The sequence below is a fragment of the Oncorhynchus mykiss genome, chromosome 4 (genome assembly GCF_057628025.1).
Source record: "Oncorhynchus mykiss isolate SJ-2025 chromosome 4, ASM5762802v1, whole genome shotgun sequence".
NCBI classification, from domain to species: domain Eukaryota; kingdom Metazoa; phylum Chordata; class Actinopteri; order Salmoniformes; family Salmonidae; genus Oncorhynchus; species Oncorhynchus mykiss.
In genome coordinates, this window is record NC_143025.1 from 3,452,765 (window position 1) to 3,475,959 (window position 23,195).

Genomic DNA, 23,195 nt, shown 5'->3' on the forward strand with positions numbered 1-23,195 from the left:
TAAAGGTTATATAAAATAAAAATAACCCCCCAAAATTGGTGCGTATACAGTCATGTGAAAAAGTAAGTACACTCCCTAAAAAAATATATATATATTTGAGCTACATTTCCACCACATTCATTGATAAAGAGGTAACCCAATTTAACAAATCACACAAAAACCATTAAACTTTGAAAATGTTATGCAATTAAAATATTATTTTTTTTAAATGAATTTTCGTTTCGCGGGAATAAAGTTAGTACGCCTTTTACTTTTAAAATGGCTAAAATTAGCATCGGGTGCAAAATGATTAAAACGTTATTAGAGACATTGGGGAGGATCCAGCCTTCCATAAAGATTATAAACCTTTCTAACTGCCTGTGTATAATGGTTTCTAGCTTCCCTGAACAGCTGCATTTCACGGGGGCTGTTCGACGCTAATGCAGAACGCCATAGGATGTTTTTGTGTTGGTTAAGCACTGAGAGGGGCGTTGCTCTGTAGCACTGAGAGGGGCGTGGCTCTGTAGCACTGAGAGGGGCGTGGCTCTGTAGCACTGAGAGGGGCGTGGCTCTGTAGCACTGAGAGGGGCATGGCTCTGTAGCACTGAGAGGGGCATGGCTCTGTAGCACTGAGAGGGGCGTGGCTCTGTAGCACTGAGAGGGGTGTGGCTCTGTAGCACTGAGAGGGGCGTGGCTCTGTAGCACTGAGAGGGGCGTGGCTCTGTAGCACTGAGAGGGGCGTGGCTCTGTAGCACTGAGAGGGGCGTGGCTCTGTAGCACTGAGAGGGGGATATAGGTCTGTAGCACTGAGAGGGGCGTGGCTCTATAGCACTGAGAGGGGGATGGCTCTGTAGCACTGAGAGGGGTGTGACTCTGTAGCACTGAGAGGGGGATGGCTCTGTAGCACTGAGAGGGGTGTGGCTCTGTAGCACTGAGAGGGGCATGGCTCTGTAGCACTGAGAGGGGTGTGGCTCTGTAGCACTGAGAGGGGGGTGGCTCTGTAGCACTGAGAGGGGCGTGGCTCTGTAGCACTGAGAGGGGCGTGGCTCTGTAGCACTGAGAGGGGGATGGCTCTGTAGCACTGAGAGGGGCGTGGCTCTGTAGCACTGAGAGGGGCGTGGCTCTGTAGCACTGAGAGGGGTGTGGCTCTGTAGCACTGAGAGGGGCGTGGCTCTGTAGCACTGAGAGGGGGATATAGCTCTGTTGCTCTCAGATCCAGACGTCTATAGACGTGTTAATGTGTTAATATCTAATCTCTCTATAGCCTGGTTAAACCTCACTTACTGGCTCCATAGCCTGGTATGGAAATAGAATAGCACTGTGATGGACACAGCTCTGTCATCCACTCTTATCCTAGACACCTATAGACCTGTTAACATGTTAATATCTCTCCGTGCTGGTCAAATAGTCCCGGTTTAAGTGATCAGCCTGTGTGTTTTAGTGGCTGGGGTTTCTCAAGTACATTTGGTTAAACATAGTTATGTTTCCCCTGAAGACTGTCGTAGGTAAATGACTATGTTATCGCCGCAACCTAGACCAACAGCCGGCCACAAAGTAAAACAATAATTGTAATAAAGTATGTTTGATCGTGTTCTATGACTGAATGGATGCAATTCGTAACTTGATGAACTTTGCCTCTTTTAACTTGAGTCTAGATCTGTGCAAAAAAAAATATATATATATATATATATACTAGTTTAGTAATGAATCCTCTGGGGTAACCTACAGCAGTTTGTGTTACAGAGATCCTGAGGTTCTATGGGTTAGTGGTCAGTGTACGGCGTCTCTCTTCTCTTACCCTCCGACCCACTTGTCCTCTTCTTGCTCCGTCTCTGCCCCCTCCCGTCTACAGCAGCAACAGCTCCAGGCTCAGCACCTGTCCCATGCAGCCCACGGTGGTCCTCCCCTCCTGGCCGCCCACCCGTCCGGGCTCCAGCCTCCTGGGATAATCCCAGGGTCTGGGCTGCTGGCCCTCGGAGCTCTGGGGAGCCAGGCTAACCTCCCTGTTAAGGATGAGAAGAATCATCACGACGTGGAACACAGAGGTGATGAAAGGAGGCTTCTAGAAGCCTTACTACTTCTGTATCAGGAGTCTTCTAGAAGCCTTACTACTTCTGTATCAGGAGTCTTCTAGAAGCCTTACTACTTCTGTATCAGGAGTATTCTAGAAGCCTTACTACTTCTGTATCAGGAGTCTTCTAGAAGCCTTACTACTTCTGTATCAGGAGTCTTCTAGAAGCCTTACTACTTCTGTATCAGGAGTCTTCTAGAAGCCTTACTACTTCTGTATCAGGAGTCTTCTAGAAGCCTTACTACTTCTGTATCAGGAGTCTTCTAGAAGCCTTACTACTTCTGTATCAGGAGTCTTCTAGAAGCCTTACTACTTCTGTATCAGGAGTCTTCTAGAAGCCTTACTACTTCTGTATCAGGAGTCTTCTAGAAGCCTTACTACTTCTGTATCAGGAGTCTTCTAGAAGCCTTACTACTTCTGTATCAGGAGTCTTCTAGAAGCCTTACTACTTCTGTATCAGGAGTCTTCTAGAAGCCTTACTACTTCTGTATCAGGAGTCTTCTAGAAGCCATACTACTTCTGTATCAGGAGTCTTCTAGAAGTCTTACTACTTCTGTATCAGGAGTCTTCTAGAAGCCTTACTACTTCTGTATCAGGAGTCTTCTAGAAGCCGTACTACTTCTGTATCAGGAGTCTTCTAGAAGCCTTACTACTATAAAAAATGTTTTAAATGATCTATGTGACATTACTACATAGCCTACAAGATAGACCAGTCCATTCTGCAGTTTAATTAAACCACAGTTTTAATGACCCCGACACATTAAAAAGACACTCCGGTAGCCCACTCACTTGTCGTCACTGGTCGATCAAAACAGCCAGAGGCTCCATGTGTGTAGCAAGTAAAGTCCGAGATTTCTAATCTATGCAAAATGGAGTTATTATTACATTATTATTATTAATACATTACATTATTTACAGAATGAAGTTGCCTAAGTGATGAGTATTATTTACAGAATGAAGTTGCCTATTTACTCCTCACGAGCTCGTTAAGAGGAAAGCACAGCCTTTATACATTCTCTCTGGGTAATGAGCTGGTACATTCTCAGGCTGTGATTTGGCTAGAACAGCTATTCTGATAAAGGAGTTCTGCCCTGCAGTCAAATCTTGTTTTTGATATGCCAACTGACTTGTTTTTCTTTTCATGGCTGGTCATCACTGATTGCCATCTCTCCTGGCCGTGGCCATTTCCTATAAGCAGAGAGTACGGTGAGTTCTGCCAAATTCAATCTCTTTGTTTTTGTGTACTACAAGATAATGAGTATGCATAGTATTTACTATTTTCCTTGAATCGAACACTGAACAAAAAATATAAACACAAACATGAAACAATTTAAAAAGATTTCACTGAGTTAGAGTTCGTATAAGGAAATCAATTTCACACAACTGGGAATTACAGATATGCATCTGTTGGTCACAGATACCTTTAAAATAAAAAGGTAGGGGTGTGGATGAGAAAACCAGTCAGTATCTGGTGTGGATCAGAAAACCAGTCAGTATCTGGTGTGATCAGAAAACCAGTCAGTATCTGGTGTGATCAGAGAACCAGTCAGTATCTGGTGTGATCAGAAAACCAGTCAGTATCTGGTGTGATCAGAAAACCAGTCAGTATCTGGTGTGGATCAGAAAACCAGTCAGTATCTGGTGTGATCAGAAAACCAGTCAGTATCTGGTGTGATCAGAGAACCAGTCAGTATCTGGTGTGATCAGAACACCAGTCAGTATCTGGTGTGATCAGAAAACCAGTCAGTATCTGGTGTGATCAGAAAACCAGTCAGTATCTGGTGTGATCAGAGAACCAGTCAGTATCTGGTGTGATCAGAACACCAGTCAGTATCTGGTGTGATCAGAAAACCAGTCAGTATCTGGTGTGATCAGAAAACCAGTCAGTATCTGGTGTGATCAGAGAACCAGTCAGTATCTGGTGTGATCAGAACACCAGTCAGTAGCTGGTGTGGATCAGAGAACCAGTCAGTATCTGGTGTGATCAGAGAACCAGTCAGTATCTGGTGTTGATCAGAAAACCAGTCAGTATCTGGTGTGATCAGAAAACCAGTCAGTATCTGGTGTGATCAGAGAACCAGTCAGTATCTGGTGTGATCAGAAAACCAGTCAGTATCTGGTGTGATCAGAAAACCAGTCAGTATCTGGTGTGATCAGAAAACCAGTCAGTATCTGGTGTGATCAGAAAACCAGTCAGTATCTGGTGTGGATCAGAAAACCAGTCAGTATCTGGTGTGATCAGAAAACCAGTCAGTATCTGGTGTGATCAGAACCAGTCAGTATCTGGTGTGATCAGAAAACCAGTCAGTATCTGGTGTGATCAGAAAACCAGTCAGTATCTGGTGTTGATCAGAAAACCAGTCAGTATCTGGTGTGATCAGAAAACCAGTCAGTATCTGGTGTGATCAGAACCAGTCAGTATCTGGTGTGATCAGAAAACCAGTCAGTATCTGGTGTGATCAGAAAACCAGTCAGTATCTGGTGTGATCAGAGAACCAGTCAGTATCTGGTGTGATCAGAGAACCAGTCAGTATCTGGTGTGATCAGAAAACCAGTCAGTATCTGGTGTGATCAGAAAACCAGTCAGTATCTGGTGTGATCAGAAAACCAGTCAGTATCTGGTGTGACCATTTGCCTCATGCAGCGTGACACATCTCCTTCACATAGAGTTGATCAGGCTGTTGATTGTGGCCTGTGGAATGTTGTCCCACTCCTCTTCAAAGACTGTGTGAAGTTGCTGGATATTGATGGGAACTGAAACACGCTGTCAGTTGAAATCGGGATTCATCCGTGAAGAGCACATTTCTCAAGCGTTGCCATTGGCCATCGAAGGTGATCATTTTGCCCACTGAAGTCGGTTACGACGCTGAACTGCAGTCAGGTCACGACCCCGGTGAGGACGACGAGCAGATGAGCTTCCCTGAGACGGTTTTTGACAGTTTGTGTAGAAATTCTTTGGTTGTGCAAAACCCGGCCTCACAACCGCAGAACACGTGTGACCACGCCTCCCCAGGACCTCCACATCCGGCTTCTTCTCCTGCTGGATCGTTCTGAGACCAGTAACCCAGTAACTTATTCTGATTGGTTGGGCCTGGCTCCTCAGTGGGTGGGGCTATTGTCCTCCCAGGTCCACCCACGGCTGCGCCCCTGCCCAGTCATAGAATCCATAGATTAGGGTCTACTGAAATGATTTAAATTGAACTGATTTCCTTATATGAACTGGAACTCAGTAAAATCGTTAAAAATGTTCCATGTTTCTTCTATATTTTGTTTAGTAAAATTACAACATCATTCCTTAAAGGAGAAGTGGTAGACCTTAAAGGAGAAGTGGTAGACCTTAAAGGAGAAGTGATAGAACTTAAAGTAGAAGTGGTAGACCTTAAAGGAGAAGTGATAGACCTTAAAGGAGAAGTGATAGACCTTAAAGGAGAAGTGGTAGACCTTAAAGGAGAAGTGATAGACCTTAAAGGAGAAGTGATAGACCTTAAAGGAGAAGTGGTAGACCTTAAAGGAGAAGTGGTAGACCTTAAAGGAGAAGTGATAGAACTTAAAGTAGAAGTGGTAGACCTTAAAGGAGAAGTGGTAGACCTTAAAGGATAAGTGGTAGACCTTAAAGGAGAAGTGATAGACCTTAAAGGAGAAGTGGTAGACCTTAAAGGAGAAGTGATAGACCTTAAAGGAGAAGTGGTAGACCTTAAAAGAGAAGTGGTAGACCTTAAAGGAGAAGTGGTAGACCTTAAAGGAGAAGTGGTAGACCTTAAAGGAGAAGTGGTAGACCTTAAAGGAGAAGTGATAGAACTTAAAGTAAAAGTGGTAGACCTTAAAGGAGAAGTGGTAGACCTTAAAGGAGAAGTGATAGAACTTAAAGTAGAAGTGGTAGACCTTAAAGGAGAAGTGGTAGACCTTAAAAGAGAAGTGGTAGACCTTAAAGGAGAAGTGATAGACCTTAAAGGAGAAGTGGTAGACCTTAAAGGAGAAGTGGTAGACCTTAAAGGAGAAGTGGTAGACCTTAAAGGAGAAGTGGTAGACCTTAAAGGAGAAGTGGTAGACCTTAAAGGAGAAGTGATAGACCTTAAAGGAGAAGTGATAGACCTTAAAGGAGAAGTGATAGACCTTAAAGGAGAAGTGGTAGACCTTAAAGGAGAAGTGATAGACCTTAAAGGAGAAGTGGTAGACCTTAAAGGAGAAGTGATAGACCTTAAAGGAGAAGTGATAGACCTTAAAGGAGAAGTGGTAGAACTTAAAGTAGAAGTGGTAGACCTTAAAGGAGAAGTGGTAGACCTTAAAAGAGAAGTGGTAGACCTTAAAGGAGAAGTGATAGACCTTAAAGGAGAAGTGGTAGACCTTAAAGGAGAAGTGGTAGACCTTAAAGGAGAAGTGGTAGACCTTAAAGGAGAAGTGGTAGACCTTAAAGGAGAAGTGGTAGACCTTAAAGGAGAAGTGATAGACCTTAAAGGAGAAGTGATAGACCTTAAAGGAGAAGTGATAGACCTTAAAGGAGAAGTGGTAGACCTTAAAGGAGAAGTGATAGACCTTAAAGGAGAAGTGGTAGACCTTAAAGGAGAAGTGATAGACCTTAAAGGAGAAGTGATAGACCTTAAAGGAGAAGTGGTAGACCTTAAAGGAGAAGTGATAGACCTTAAAGGAGAAGTGGTAGACCTTAAAGGAGAAGTGGTAGACCTTAAAGGAGAAGTGGTAGACCTTAAAGGAGAAGTGGTAGACCTTAAAGGAGAAGTGATAGACCTTAAAGGAGAAGTGGTAGACCTTAAAGGAGAAGTGGTAGACCTTAAAGGAGAAGTGATAGACCTTAAAGGAGAAGTGGTAGACCTTAAAGGAGAAGTGGTAGACCTTAAAGGAGAAGTGATAGACCTTAAAGGAGAAGTGGTAGACCTTAAAGGAGAAGTGGTAGACCTTAAAGGAGAAGTGGTAGACCTTAAAGGAGAAGTGGTAGACCTGCAGCTCGAATAAAACATCAACCAAGGCGTGAAAAACACCCTAAGTAACGTGCTTTCAGAAACGTTACCAAACGTCCAGACTCTCAGTAATACAAGATGTTGTACGCATGACATTGTGCCAATCTGAAACTTTAACCCGGAATGTTATTCAATTGTGTCCAACTCGAGCTGCTTACTCTGCAGGCCGGAGGATGTCCCTATAGTATTACTGTTTTGTGAATTATTAACTCTTTGTTATAGATTGTCATTCTGGTTCTATTACATTCTGTTCCAATCCCAGACGCCTCAGATGGATTAAAAGCCTAAAAGCCTAGAACCAGCTCCAAACACCACCATGACATCAGCTTGTCCTAGCCAACAGAATGGGCCTGGACTAAAGGCAGCTTGTTTTCAGAAGCTTTCCTCCCTCCCTCACTCTTGTCCCCATCCCCCGTCCCCACCAACAACACTAGACGACAAACTACTAGAGAGAGAGAGAGAGAGAGAGAGAGAACTAAGCGGCTGTCCAGCAAACAGCCTGTCCTACAGATCGGAACAGAGGTGTTTGCTGCCAGCCTGTTAGACACAGCCAGCCTGTTAGACACAGCCAGCCTCCCTCCCTCCCTCCCTCCCTCCCTCCCTCCCTCCCTCCCTCCCTCCCTCCCTCCCTCCCTCCGTCCCTCCCTCCATCCCTCCCCCCCTCCCTCCCTCCCTCCGTCCCCCCCTCCATCCCTCCCTCCCTCCCTCCCTCCTGTATTTTTTTGTGAGGAATCAACAACAAGTGGGACACAATCATGAAGTGGAACGACATTTATTGGATATTTCAAACTTTTTTAACAAATCAAAAACTGAAAAATTGGGCGTGCAAAATTATTCAGCCCCCTTAAGTTAATACTTTGTAGCGCCACCTTTTGCTGCGATTACAGCTGTAAGTCGCTTGGGGTATGTCTCTATCAGTTTTGCACATCGAGAGACTGACATTTTTTCCCATTCCTCCTTGCAAAACAGCTCGAGCTCAGTGAGGTTGGATGGAGAGCATTTGTGAACAGCAGTTTTCAGTTCTTTCCACAGATTCTCGATTGGATTCAGGTCTGGACTTTGACTTGGCCATTCTAACACCTGGATATGTTTATTTTTGAACCATTCCATTGTAGATTTTGCTTTATGTTTTGGATCATTGTCTTGTTGGAAGACAAATCTCCGTCCCAGTCTCAGGTCTTTTGCAGACTCCATCAGGTTTTCTTCCAGAATGGTCCTGTATTTGGCTCCATCCATCTTCCCATCAATTTTAACAATCTTCCCTGTCCCTGCTGAAGAAAAACAGGCCCAAACCATGATGCTGCCACCACCATGTTTGACAGTGGGGATGGTGTGTTTAGGGTGATGAGCTGTGTTGCTTTTACGCCAAACATAACGTTTTGCATTGTTGCCAAAAAGTTCAATTTTGGTTTCATCTGACCAGAGCACCTTCTTCCACATGTTTGGTGTGTCTCCCAGGTGGCTTGTGGCAAACTTTAAACAACACTTTTTATGGATATCTTTAAGAAATGGCTTTCATCTTGCCACTCTTCCATAAAGGCCAGATTTGTGCAATATACGACTGATTGTTGTCCTATGGACAGAGTCTCCCACCTCAGCTGTAGATCTCTGCAGTTCATCCAGAGTGATCATGGGCCTCTTGGCTGCATCTCTGATCAGTCTTCTCCTTGTATGAGCTGAAAGTTTAGAGGGACGGCCAGGTCTTGGTAGATTTGCAGTGGTCTGATACTCCTTCCATTTCAATATTATCGCTTGCACAGTGCTCCTTAGGATGTTTAAAGCTTGGGAAATATTTTTGTATCCAAATCCGGCTTTAAACTTCTTCACCACAGTATCTCGGACCTGCCTGGTGTGTTCCTTGTTCTTCATGATGCTCTCTGCGCTTTTAACGGACCTCTAAGACTATCACAGTGCAGGTGCATTTATACGGAGACTTGATTACACACAGGTGGATTGTATTTATAATCATTAGTCATTTAGGTCAACATTGGATCATTCAGAGATCCTCACTGAACTTCTGGAGAGAGTTTGCTGCACTGAAAGTAAAGGGGCTGAATAATTTTGCACGCCCAATTTTTTCAGTTTTTGATTTGTTAAAAAAGTTTGAAATATCCAATAAATGTCGTTCCACTTCATGATTGTGTCCCACTTGTTGTTGATTCTTCACAAAAAACAATACAGTTTTATATCTTTATGTTTGAAGCCTGAAATGTGGCAAAAGGTCGCAAAGTTCAAGGGGGCCGAATACTTTCGCAAGGCACTGTATATATATACATACATATACATTCAGAAAGGGTTCACTTTTTCCACGTCACGTTACAGTCACACATAGCCTTATTCTAAAAAAGAAATGTTTTATTTTTTTAATTTAAATCCTCATCAATCTACACACACTATCCCATAATAACAAAGAAGAAAAAAAACATCTAAATTTTAGCAAATTTATTAAATATAAAACTAATATTTACATTTATAGAAGTATTCAGGCTTTTTACTCTGGACATTTTTGAAGCACCTTTGGCAGCGATTACAGCCTCGGGTCTCGGGGCCTCAGGGGTGTCGGGGATGACCACTCTACCATAAAGGCCTTAAATAAATTGTCCTGTTGGAAAGTGAACCTTCGCCCCATTCTGAGGTCCTGTGCGCTCTGGAGCAGGTTTTCATCAAGGATCTCTCTGTACTTTGCTCCGTTCATCTTTCTCTCGATTCTGACTAGTCTCCCAGTTCCCACCTCTGAAAAACATCCCCACAGCATGATGCTGCCACCACCATGCTTCACCGTAGGTGGTGCCTGGTTTCCTCCAGACGTGACGCTTGGCATTCAGGCCAAAGAGTTCAATCTTGGTTTCATCAGACCAGAGAGTCTTGTTTCTCATGGTCTGAGGGTCCTTTAGGTGCCTTCAGGAAAACTCCAAGCTGGCTGTCATGTGCCTTTTTACTGAGGAGTGGCTTCCGTCTGACCACTCTACCATAAAAGCCTGATTGGTGGAGTGCTGCAGAGATGGTTGTCCTTCTGGAAGGTTCTCCCATCTCCACAGAGGAACTCTGGAGCTCTGTCAGAGTGACCATCGGGTTCTTGGTTACCTCCTTGACCAAGGCCCTTCTCCCCGATTGCTCAGTTGGGCCGGGCAGCCAGCTCTAGGAAGAGTCTTGGTGGTTCCAAACTTCCATTTAAGAACGATGGAGGCCACTGTGTTCTTGGGAACCTTCAATGCTGCAGAAATGTGTTGGTGCCCTTCCCCAAATCTGTACCTCGAGACAATACTGTCTCGGAGCTCTACATACAATTCCTTCGACCTCATGGCTTGGTTTTTGCTCTGACATGCACTGTCAACTATGGGACCTTATATAGACAGGTGTGTGCCTTTCCAAATCATGTCCAATCAATTGAATTTACCACAGGTGGACTCCAATCAAGCTGTAAAAACATCTCGAGGATGTTCAATGGAAACAGGATGCACCTGAGATAAATTTTGATTCTTATAGCGAAGGGTCTGAATACTAAGGTATTTTATTTTTGCATTTTTCATACATTTGCTAAAAATTCCTCCCAAAAAGTTTTCAAAATATCTGTCTTCACGTCATTATGGGGTAGTGTGTGTAGATTGGACCAGGGGAAGAGTTGACAACATAGTGCACTACTTTCTCTCTAAGGACCAGGAGAAGAGTTGACAACATAGAGAGAAAGTAGTGCACTAAGTACGAAGGGAAGAGTTGACAACATAGTGCACTACTTTCTCTCTAAGGACCAGGAGAAGAGTTGACAACATAGAGAGAAAGTAGTGCACTAAGGACGAATGGAAGAGTTGACAACATAGTGCACTACTTTCTCTTGGACACTAAGGACCAGGGGAAGAGTTGACAACATAGTGCACTACTTTCTCTCTAAGGACCAGGAGAAGAGTTGACAACATAGTGCACTACTTTCTCTTGGACACTAAAGACCAGGGGAAGAGTTGACAACATAGTGCACTACTTTCTCTCTAAGGACCAGGGGAAGAGTTGACAACATAGTGCACTACTTTCTCTCTAAGGACCAGGGGAAGAGTTGACAATATAGTGCACTACTTTCTCTCTAAAGACCAGGGGAAGAGTTGACAATATAGTACACTACTTTCTCTCTCAGGACGAGGGGAAGCGTTGACAATATAGTGCACTACTTTCTCTCTCAGGACCAGGAGAAGAATGTTCTATATCTCGTGACATGTTTCATTATTTAAATGTAGCTCTCATGATAGAAAAGGTTTTTAAAACCGAGATACTCAAATAAAACATTTTAAAAACCGAATAGATTATAATATAGAGGAACCAGATAACGAGTCTTTTCTTTATTTGTAATGAAAGTCTGCTCTGCTGTAGGAAAGGGGGGGGCACCTAGTCAGTTGTACAACTTGTCATGACTTTGGCATCATTAAACTGAAGATTAATCTTTATCAAATAACTCTCTGTAATTAGCATTTCGTGATTAACTAATTAATCATGTAACTGTAATTAACTAGGAAGTCGGGGCACCAAGAAAAAATATTCAGATTTACCAAGTTATAATTTTCCTAATATAACTTTTCAGATATTTTTGATATCTGATCAATTAGTCTTCTGATTAATTAATTATTTATTTTACCTCACGTTAGTCTCATTCCAAACGTCGTAAATTGACGGTTATCTGCACGAACCCAGTCTTTACTATGAAGTGAATCCATACATCAATTGTCTTAAAATCATTTATTTACTAACTAAGTAATTCACAGAAATGCATAAACAAACAGTAGATAGTTACAAGGAAATGATAACGGAGTTTCCCTAGTGGGATAAACCGGCATCGCGGCTTGGTGGACAAAAGGGAAGTGGGGGTCGACTGAGATGAGACAACACACAGTTGATAATTATAACAATTGAAATGCTAATCCTTTGCACATGAACGTTCACTCATTCGGGAACAATTGCAATCAATACATATATATTTACGCTCAGTGTGTCGTCTGGATTTCTGTTGAAAAGTTTGTTTCTGTTGGAGAGTTTGTCCGCCCTCTCTGTCATGGTTAGAATGGTTAGTTCAGAGTGACATTCATTCATGTCGTTATAGAATGGATGTTTCGGCGGTTGTCGTCCTTCACGTTCAATGATACTGAATTCCTAGCTGCAGACTAGTAATTAATATCAAAGACTTGTTCTTATTCTGTCGGTATCGATAGTCTAAGAGTTTAACCACGTGGGATGGTTAAAAGATTCAGCAATGGTCTACAACCTTTGTCCTCCCGTGATTGAGGGAAACATGGTCTGTTGAGAAATTCTCAAAGTTGGGTTTTATTCGGGAATTGCAGAAAAGGATGCCCGACCCTAACTGGGCTCATGGGCGGTCCTCTGATTTCGTTAAACTCAAAAGGGAATTGGAGTTTCCTTCATTAAACAGTCCAAAATCATATTACACAATTTTACAAACAGTATCATCCGCACTCATTCATCTTTTACAACAATTAGATGTAAACCTCATATCTGAGGCTATTATATAAACAGCGTTATGGTAATGTGGCCACACCGTCTCCCATGAGCTTCCCCAAGTTGTAACAAACGGACCAGTCCGTAGCTGGATTCTTCACCGATCTTTTATACCTTCTCCAGAACATAAATGTTGTTCGGACCTCAAGTTCTGTGAAGTGGAAGAAATTCCTTTGTTCTCTATGAAACTTCACTCTGTCTCTATACTGTGGCCATGAGGAGATCATCTCCTCCAGGAATTTACGACCTCTCTCTGACCACAGCAGCATGGGTGTAGGAGACAAGGAGAGGGGAATGGGGCTTGCTGTTCCCAAAGAGGGCAACGTCATGACAAACTGAATGCATTGAACTGAAATGTGTCTTCCCGAAATTGAACCCAACCCCTCTGAATCAGAGAGGTGCGGGGGTGCTGCCATAATCGACATCGACGTCTTCGGCGCCCAAGTGGGTTAACTACCAGGTGCAGAACGATAGTGGATTTTCGTCTTCCTCTGATGAGGAGTAAGATAGGTCGGACCAGTTTGCAGCGTGGTGTGTGTCCATTGTTATTAGATGAACACGGAAATAACAAAATTACAAAGAGAAACGACCAAAACAGTTCTGGCTGGTGCACACAACAGAAAACAATCACCCACGAAACACAATAGAAAACATGCTACCTAAATATGGTTCTCAATCAGGGACAATGATTGACGGCTGCCTCTGATTGAGAACCATACCAGGCCAAACACAGAAATACCAACTCATAGAAAAACAAACATAGACACCCCACCCAACTCACGCTCTGACCATACTGAAACAAAGACATAAGGTCAGAACGTGACAGACAGATTCTTACCATGTCCTTTTTTTGGGGATTTGATCCAGCAACATTTGGGTTACTGGCCCAACGCTTGAACTACTTCCTGTGGTGTTAATCCCTGTGGCAGCAGCGTGAAACGACCAGTCATTTCCCTTTCTGGGTTAAACCCAGGGATTATAGTACAAATCTCCCGTTAATCATTTTCTAGAAAACAGATGAACTTGTTGTCAAAGTGTGAACAGCGATGGAATTAACATATTTTAAAGACAGAATTATCACTTGCCATGTTATATGTGCTATATGTTATTTCTTCCAGAATAACGTCTCCCCGACCGACAGCCTGAGAACAGCCAGTGAGAAACACAGCTCCTCCGACTACAGTCTGGACTCTAAGAAACGCAAAGTGGACGAGAAGGACAGTATGAGCAGATACGTAAGTGCCCTCAGTCCCATATATCCACCCTTAGCTCCTAGCTCCTTGCCCCCTAGGCACTAGATCTGAGAGGGCTGAATTAGTTGTAAGCAATATGGAAACAATTCCAGCTGGCCTATCAGAGGGCAAGATGGCGCTATGACCACATTGTTTACACCAATCCAATCGTCAGATCTACAGTAGTGCTCCGGGGCTAGGCTAGATTGGGGATTCAGGGCTGTTGACAGACACAATGGATTGGTGTGAAGGCTGTTGAGACACAATGGATTGGTGTGAAGGCTGTTGACAGACACAATGGATTGGTATGAAGGCTGTTGACAGACACAATGGATTGGTTTGAAGGCTGTTGATAGACACAATGGATTGGTGTGAAGGCTGTTGGTAGACACAATGGATTGGTATGAAGGCTGTTGATAGACACAATGGATTGGTGTGAAGGCTGTTGGTAGACACAATGGATTGGTGTAAAGGCTGTTGAGACACAATGGATTGGTGTGAAGGCTGTTGATAGACACAATGGATTGGTGTGAAGGCTGTTGATAGACAATGGATTGGTGTGAAGGCTGTTGATAGACAATGGATTGGTGTGAAGGCTGTTGATAGACAATGGATTGGTGTGAAGGCTGTTGAGACACAATGGATTGGTGTGAAGGCTGTTGATAGACACAATGGATTGGTGTGAAGGCTGTTGATAGACAATGGATTGGTGTGAAGGCTGTTGATAGACACAATGGATTGGTGTGAAGGCTGTTGACAGACACAATGGATTGGTGTGAAGGCTGTTGATAGACACAATGGATTGGTGTGAAGGCTGTTGATAGACACAATGGATTGGTGTGAAGGCTGTTGACAGACACAATGGATTGGTGTGAAGGCTGTTGATAGACACAATGGATTGGTGTGAAGGCTGTTGATAGACACAATGGATTGGTGTGAAGGCTGTTGATAGACACAATGGATTGGTGTGAAGGCTGTTGATAGACACAATGGATTGGTGTGAAGGCTGTTGATAGACACAATGGATTGGTGTGAAGGCTGTTGATAGACACAATGGATTGGTGTGAAGGCTGTTGATAGACACAATGGATTGGTAGGAAGGCTGTTGATAGACAATGGATTGGTGTGAAGGCTGTTGATAGACACAATGGATTGGTGTGAAGGCTGTTGATAGACACAATGGATTGGTGTGAAGGCTGTTGATAGACACAATGGATTGGTTTGAAGGCTGTTGATAGACACAATGGATTGGTGTGAAGGCTGTTGATAGACACAATGGATTGGTGTGAAGGCTGTTGATAGACACAATGGATTGGTGTGAAGGCTGTTGATAGACACAATGGATTGGTGTGAAGGCTGTTGATAGACACAATGGATTGGTGTGAAGGCTGTTGATAGACACAATGGATTGGTGTGAAGGCTGTTGATAGACACAATGGATTGGTGTGAAGGCTGTTGGTAGACACAATGGATTGGTGTGAAGGCTGTTGATAGACACAATGGATTGGTGTGAAGGCTGTTGATAGACACAATGGATTGGTGTGAAGGCTGTTGATAGACACAATGGATTGGTGTGAAGGCTGTTGATAGACACAATGGATTGGTGTGAAGGCTGTTGATAGACACAATGGATTGGTGTGAAGGCTGTTGGTAGACACAATGGATTGGTGTGAAGGCTGTTGATAGACACAATGGATTGGTGTGAAGGCTGTTGATAGACACAATGGATTGGTGTAAAGGCTGTTGATATACACAATGGATTGGTGTGAAGGCTGTTGATAGACACAATGGATTGGTGTGAAGGCTGTTGATAGACACAATGGATTGGTATGAAGGCTGTTGATAGACACAATGGATTGGTGTGAAGGCTGTTGATAGACACAATGGATTGGTGTGAAGGCTGTTGATAGACACAATGGATTGGTGTGAAGGCTGTTGGTAGACACAATGGATTGGTGTGAAGGCTGTTGATAGACACAATGGATTGGTGTGAAGGCTGTTGATAGACACAATGGATTGGTGTGAAGGCTGTTGATAGACACAATGGATTGGTGTGAAGGCTGTTGATAGACACAATGGATTGGTGTGAAGGCTGTTGATAGACACAATGGATTGGTGTGAAGGCTGTTGATAGACACAATGGATTGGTGTGAAGGCTGTTGATAGACACAATGGATTGGTGTGAAGGCTGTTGATAGACACAATGGATTGGTGTGAAGGCTGTTGGTAGACACAATGGATTGGTGTGAAGGCTGTTGATAGACACAATGGATTGGTGTGAAGGCTGTTGGTAGACACAATGGATTGGTGTGAAGGCTGTTGATAGACACAATGGATTGATGTGAAGGCTGTTGATAGACACAATGGATTGGTGTGAAGGCTGTTGATAGACACAATGGATTGGTGTGAAGGCTGTTGGTAGACACAATGGATTGGTGTGAAGGCTGTTGATAGACACAATGGATTGGTGTGAAGGCTGTTGATAGACACAATGGATTGGTGTGAAGGCTGTTGATAGACACAATGGATTGGTGTGAAGGCTGTTGATGTGCTGGTATTTCATGTCATGTTGACTGCTTCTCCAATGTTCCTCTCTATAGGACAGTGATGGAGATAAGAGTGATGACCTGGTCGTAGATGTGTCCAATGAGGTAAACAACATGCAGGTGTAATACTACAGGTGTATTACTACAGGTGTATTACTACAGGTGTATTACTACAGGTGTATTACTGCAGGTGTATTACTACAGGTGTATTACTACAGGTGTATTACTACAGGTGCATTGCTACAGGTGTATTACTACAGGTGTATTACTACAGGTGTAATACTCAGTAGTCTCTACTGATAACAACATACAGGTGTAATACTACAGGTGTATTACTACAGGTGTAATACTACAGGTGTATTACTACAGGTGCATTGCTACAGGTGTATTACTACAGGTGTATTACTACAGGTGCATTGCTACAGGTGCATTGCTACAGGTGTATTACTACAGGTGTAATACTACAGGTGTATTACTACAGGTGTAATACTACAGGTGTATTACTACAGGTGTATTACTACAGGTGTATTACTACAGGTGTAATACTACAGGTGTATTACTACAGGTGTATTACTACAGGTGTATTACTACAGGTGTATTACTACAGGTGCATTGCTACAGGTGTATTACTACAGGTGTATTACTACAGGTGTAATACTACAGGTGTAATACTACAGGTGTATTACTACAGGTGTATTACTACAGGTGCATTGCTACAGGTGTATTACTACAGGTGTATTACTACAGGTGCATTGCTACAGGTGTATTACTACAGGTGTAATACTACAGGTGTATTACTACAGGTGTAAGACTACAGGTGTATTACTACAGGTGTAATACTCAGTAGTCTCTACTGATAACAACATACAGGTGTAATACTACAGGTGTAATACTCAGTAGTATCTACTGATAACAACATACAGGTGTAATACTACAGGTGTATTACTACAGGTGTATTACTACAGGTGTAATACCACAGGTGTATTACTACAGGTGTATTACTACAGGTGTAATACTACAGGTGTATTACTACAGGTGTATTACTACAGGTGTATTACTACAGGTGTAATACTACAGGTGTATTACTACAGGTGTATTACTACAGGTGTAATACTACAGGTGTAATACTACAGGTGTATTACTACAGGTGTAATACTACAGGTGCATTGCTACAGGTGTATCACTACAGGTGTATTACTACAGGTGTATTACTACAGGTGTATTACTACAGGTGTAATACTCAGTTGTCTATACTAATAACAACATATGGGTGTAATACTCAGTAGTCTATACTAATAACAACATACAGGTGTAATACTACAGGTGTAATACTCAGTAGTCTCTACTAATAACAACATACAGATATAATACTCAGTAGTCTCTACTAATAACAACATACAGGTGTAATACTCAGTTGTCTCTACTAATAACAACAACATTGTAGACCTCCACAAGTCTGGTTCATCCTTGGGAGAAATTTCCAAACGCCTGAAGGTACCACGTTTATCTGTACAAACAATAGTACGCAAGTATAAACACCATGGGACCACGCAGCCGTTATACCGCTCAGGAAGGAGACGCGTTCTGTCTCCTAGAGATGAACGTACTTTGGTGTGAAAAGTGCAAATCAATCCCAGAACAACAGCAAAGGACCTTGTGAAGATGCTGGAGGAAACAGGTACAAAAGTATCTATATCCACAGTAAAACGAGTCCTACATCAACATAACCTGAATGGCCGCTCAGCAAGGAAGAAGCCACTGCTCCAAAACTGCCATAAAAAAGCCAGACTACGGTTTGCAACTGCACATGGGGACAAAGATCGTACTTTTTTGGAGAAATGTTTTCTTGTCCTCTGAACTGTTTATTTACTGGATATCCTTGTCTCATCGCGCACCAGCGACTCCTGTGGCGGGCTGGGCGCAGTGTGCGCTAACCAAGGTGGCCAGGTGCACAGTGTTTCCTCCGGCGCATTGGTGCGGCTGGCTTCCGGGTTGGATGCGCGCTGTGTTAAGAAGCAGTGCCGCTTGGTTGGGTTGTGTATCGGAGGACGCATGACTTTCAACCTTCGTCTCTCCCGAGCCCGTACGGGAGTTGTAGCGATGAAACAAGATAGTAGCTTCTAAAACAACTGGATAACACGAAATTGGGGAGAAAAAGGGATAAAATTCAACAACAACAAAAAAATTAACACAAAAAAAGCCAGACTACGGTTTGCAACTGCACATGGGGACAAAGATTGTACTTTTTGGAGAAATGTCCTCTGGTCTGATGAAACTAAAATAGAACTGTTTGGCCATAATGACTGTAATGAATGTTTGGAGGAAAAAGGGGAAGGCTTGCAAGCTGAAGATCACCATCCCAACCGTGAAGCACGGGGGTGGCAACATCATGTTATGGGGGTGCTTTGCTGCAGGAGGGTCTGGTGCACTTCACAAAATAGATGGCATCATGAGGAAGGAACATTCTGTGGATATATTGAAGCAACATCTGAAGACATCAGTCAGGAAGTTAAAGCTTGGTCACAAATGGGTCTTCCAAATGGACATTGACCCCAAGCATACTTCCACAGTTGTGTTAAAATGGCTTAAGGACAACAAAGTCAAGGTATTGGAGTGGCCATCACAAAGCCCTGACCTCAATTCTATAGATAATGTGTGGGCAGAACTGAAAAAGCGTGTGCGAGCAAGGAGGCCTACAAACCTGACTCAGTTACACCAGCTCTGTCAGGAGGAATGGGCCAAAATTCATTCAACTTATTGTGGGAAGCTTGTGGAAGGCTACCTGAAACGTTTGACTCAAGTTAAACAATTTAAAGGCAATGCTACCAAATACTATTTGAGTGTATGTAAACTTCTGACCCACTGGGAATGTGATGAAAGAAATAAAAGCTGAAATAAATCACTCTCTCTACTATTATTCTGACATTTCACATCCTTAAAATAAAGTGGTGATCCTAACTGACCTAAAACAGGGAATTTTTACTAGGATTAAATGTCAGGAATTGTGAAAAACTGAGTTGAAATGTATTTGGAGAAAGGTGTATGTAAACTTCTGACTTCAACTGTACTGTATCCCGGCACGTCGTAGTGACTTAGTACAATAAGGGGTGTGGCTGCTGGATTTTAGTGGGCGTGGTTTGTCCTGTAAGTGTGTTTCCATAGTTACTTAGGCGTGTCCTCAAAGTGATTGTTTGTTTGTTTATTTGTTTGTTTACTCCAGGACCCCGCTACCCCTCGGGCTAGCCCCGCTCACTCGCCCGAGGGGAACAGCATCGGTAAGCCCCGCCCCCAGAAGGACACGCCCACCAGCCCCGCCTCTGTAGCGTCGTCCAGTAGCACGCCCTCCTCCAAGAACAAGGAAAACCATGTAAAGAACGTTGTGTGTGTGTCTGTGTGTCTGTGTGTGTCTGTGTGTGTGTGTCTGTGTGTGTGTGTGTGACGAGAGAGTCACAACTCCTTCCAGAGTTTAGAGACGGTTATTTATTAAAACCCTATTAGTTACAATAGAGATTAAGATAGTTCTTCCAGAGTTTAGAGATTAAGATAGTTCTTCCAGAGTTTAGAGATTAAGATAGTCCTTCCAGAGTTTAGAGATTAAGATAGTCCTTCCAGAGTTTAGAGATTACGATAGTCCTTCCAGAGTTTAGAGACTGTTATTTATTAAAACCCTATTAGTTACAATAGAGATTAAGATAGTTCTTCCAGAGTTTAGAGATTAAGATAGTCCTTCCAGAGTTTAGAGATTAAGATAGTCCTTCCAGAGTTTAGAGATTAAGATAGTCCTTCCAGAGTTTAGAGACTGTTATTTATTAAAACCCTATTAGTTACAATAGAGATTAAGATAGTCCTTCCAGAGTTTAGAGATTAAGATAGTCCTTCCAGAGTTTAGAGATTAAGATAGTCCTTCCAGAGTTTAGAGATTACGATAGTCCTTCCAGAGTTTAGAGACTGTTATTTATTAAAACCCTATTAGTTATAATAGAGATTAAGATAGTCAGGGAAACAGACAGGACAGGGAAACAGACAGGACAGGGTAACAGACAGGACTGGGAAACAGACAGGACAGGAGGAAACAGACAGGACAGGAGGAAACAGACAGAACTGGGAAACAGACAGGACAGGAGGAAACAGACAGGACAGGGAAACAGACATGACTGGGAAACAGACAGGACAGGGAGACAGACAGGACTGGGAAACAGACAGGACAGGAGGAAACAGACAGGACTGGGAAACAGACAGGACAGGGAGACAGACAGGACTGGGAAACAGACAGGACAGGGAGACAGACAGGACAGGAGGAAACAGACAGGACTGGGAAACAGACAGGACAGGGAGACAGACAGGACTGGGAAACAGACAGGACAGGGAGACAGACAGGACTGGGAAACAGACAGGGAAACAGACAGGACAGGGAGACAGACAGGACTGGGAAACAGACAGGACAGAGGGAAACAGACAGGACAGGGAAACAGACAGGACAGGGAAACAGACAGGAATGGGAAACAGACAGGACTGGGAAACAGACAGGACTGGGAAACAGACAGGACTGGGAAACAGACAGGACAGGGAAACAGACAGGAATGGGAAACAGACAGGACTGGGAAACAGACAGGGAAACAGACAGGACAGGGAAACAGACAGTTAAAGCCACTGAAGTGTGACTGCAATTCAGTTGGCGGGCCCACATTTGTTAATCTCTCCCCATTTCTCTATCTATCCCTCTCCCTCCATCGTCCTCTCTCCGTCCCTCCCCCTCTCTCTCTCTCCTCTTGTGCAGAATGACAAGTCATCAATGCCAGGCCTGAAGTCGACCACCCCCACCCCTCGTAGCGACGCCCCCACCCCAGGCACCTCCACCACTCCTGGGCTGCGGCCCATCCTGGGCAAACCCCCTGGCATGGAGGCTCTAGGTTAGTACTGCATTCTCACTGGTAATCTCTGCCTGCGTCCCAAACTCTCTCTCTACTGTGACTGAGTGTGTTGCTCCCTCTGAGTCTCTCTCTCTCTCTCTCTCTACTGTGACTGAGTGTGTTGCTCCCTCTGAGTCTCTCTCTCTCTCTCTCTCTACTGTGACTGAGTGTGTGGCTCCCTCTGAGTCTCTCTCTCTCTCTCTACTGTGACTGAGTGTGTTGCTCCCTCTGAGTCTCTCTCTCTCTCTCTCTCTACTGTGACTGAGTGTGTGGCTCCCTCTGAGTCTCTCTCTCTCTCTCTCTACTGTGACTGAGTGTGTGGCTCCCTCTGAGTCTCTCTCTCTCTCTCTCTCTCTCTACTGTGACTGAGTGTGTGGCTCCCTCTGAGTCTCTCTCTCTCTCTCTACTGTGACTGAGTGTGTGGCTCCCTCTGAGTCTCTCTCTCTCTCTCTCTACTGTGACTGAGTGTGTTGCTCCCTCTGAGTCTCTCTCTCTCTCTCTCTCTACTGTGACTGAGTGTGTGGCTCCCTCTGAGTCTCTCTCTCTCTCTCTCTCTCTCTCTACTGTGACTGAGTGTGTGGCTCCCTCTGAGTCTCTCTCTCTCTCTCTCTCTCTCTCTACTGTGACTGAGTGTGTTGCTCCCTCTGAGTCTCTCTCTCTCTCTCTACTGTGCTCTGAGTCTCTCTCTCTCTCTCTCTCTCTCTACTGTGACTGAGTGTGTGGCTCCCTCTGTGTCTCTCTCTCTCTCTCTCTCTACTGTGACTGAGTGTGTTGCTCCCTCTGAGTCTCTCTCTCTCTCTCTCTCTACTGTGACTGAGTGTGTGGCTCCCTCTGAGTCTCTCTCTCTCTCTCTCTCTCTACTGTGACTGAGTGTGTGGCTCCCTCTGTGTCTCTCTCTCCTTCTCAATTCAAATTATAATTTTTTAATTCAAAATGGTTTATGTCATGACAATAGTGCCTATAGAGCCTGTGTGTTGGTACTGCTGCTCTCACACCCACGAGACTGGCATCAGGCCTCTCAGGAAGCCAAGGGCTTTGGCCGGCACACTTCTATTTCTCTTGTGGGGCTCCCGAGTGGCGCAGCGGTCTAAGGCACTGTATCTCAGTGCAAGAGGTGTCACTATAGTTCCTGGTTCGATTCCAGGCTGTATCACATCCGGCCGTGATTGGGAGTCCCGTAGAGCGGAGCCCAATTGGCCCGGCGTCGTCCGGGTTTGGCCGGTGTAGGCCGTCATTGTAAATAAGAATTTGTTCTTAATTAACTGACTTGCCTAGTTAAATTAAGGTTAAATAAAATACATCTCCTCTGTCCTCTGCTGTGACCTGGGGTGTGTTTATTAGTAATGTGTTCCACCTCTCTCTGTCCTCTGCTGTGACCTGGGGTGTGTTTATTAGTAATGTGTTCCACCTCTCTCTGTCCTCTGCTGTGACCTGGGGTGTGTTTATTAGTAATGTGTTCCACCTCTCTCTGTCCTCTGCTGTGACCTGGGGTGTATTTATTAGTAATGTGTTCCACCTCTCTCTGTCCTCTGTCCTCTGCTGTGACCTGGAGTGTGTTTATTAGTAATGTGTTCCACCTCTCTCTGTCCTGTGCTGTGACCTGGGGTGTATTTATTAGTAATGTGTTCCACCTCTCTCTGTCCTCTGTCCTCTGCTGTGACCTGGGGTGTATTTATTAGTAATGTGTTCCACCTCTCTCTGTCCTCTGCTGTGACCCTGGAGTGTGTTTATTAGTAATGTGTTCCACCTCTCTCTGTCCTCTGCTGTGACCTGGGGTGTATTTATTAGTAATGTGTTCCACCTCTCTCTGTCCTCTGCTGTGACCTGGGGTGTATTTATTAGTAATGTGTTCCACCTCTCTCTGTCCTCTGTCCTCTGCTGTGACCTGGAGTGTGTTTATTAGTAATGTGTTCCACCTCTCTCTGTCCTCTGCTGTGACCTGGGGTGTATTTATTAGTAATGTGTTCCACCTCTCTCTGTCCTCTGTC

The 23,195-nt window shown here is 44.0% G+C and overlaps 1 protein-coding gene across 4 annotated transcripts in view; it reads left to right on the forward strand.

Annotated features, from left to right (window-relative positions):
* The window catches only part of tle3a (TLE family member 3, transcriptional corepressor a), a 129,969-nt gene that overhangs the window by 69,422 nt on the left and 37,352 nt on the right, over positions 1–23,195 (forward strand). For 2 of the 4 annotated variants that reach the window (XM_090230836.1, XM_036968662.2), the window contains exons 7-12: positions 1,832–2,024; positions 3,249–3,256; positions 13,638–13,754; positions 16,352–16,402; positions 19,518–19,664; positions 21,075–21,207. In XM_090230836.1, the coding sequence (XP_090086962.1) occupies positions 1,832–2,024; positions 3,249–3,256; positions 13,638–13,754; positions 16,352–16,402; positions 19,518–19,664; positions 21,075–21,207 (649 nt within the window). Of the gene's footprint in view, positions 1–1,831; positions 2,025–3,248; positions 3,257–13,523; positions 13,755–16,351; positions 16,403–19,517; positions 19,665–21,074; positions 21,208–23,195 lie in introns of those variants that run through there. The other 2 variants (XR_016495020.1, XM_090230835.1) reach the window with 2 other exon arrangements.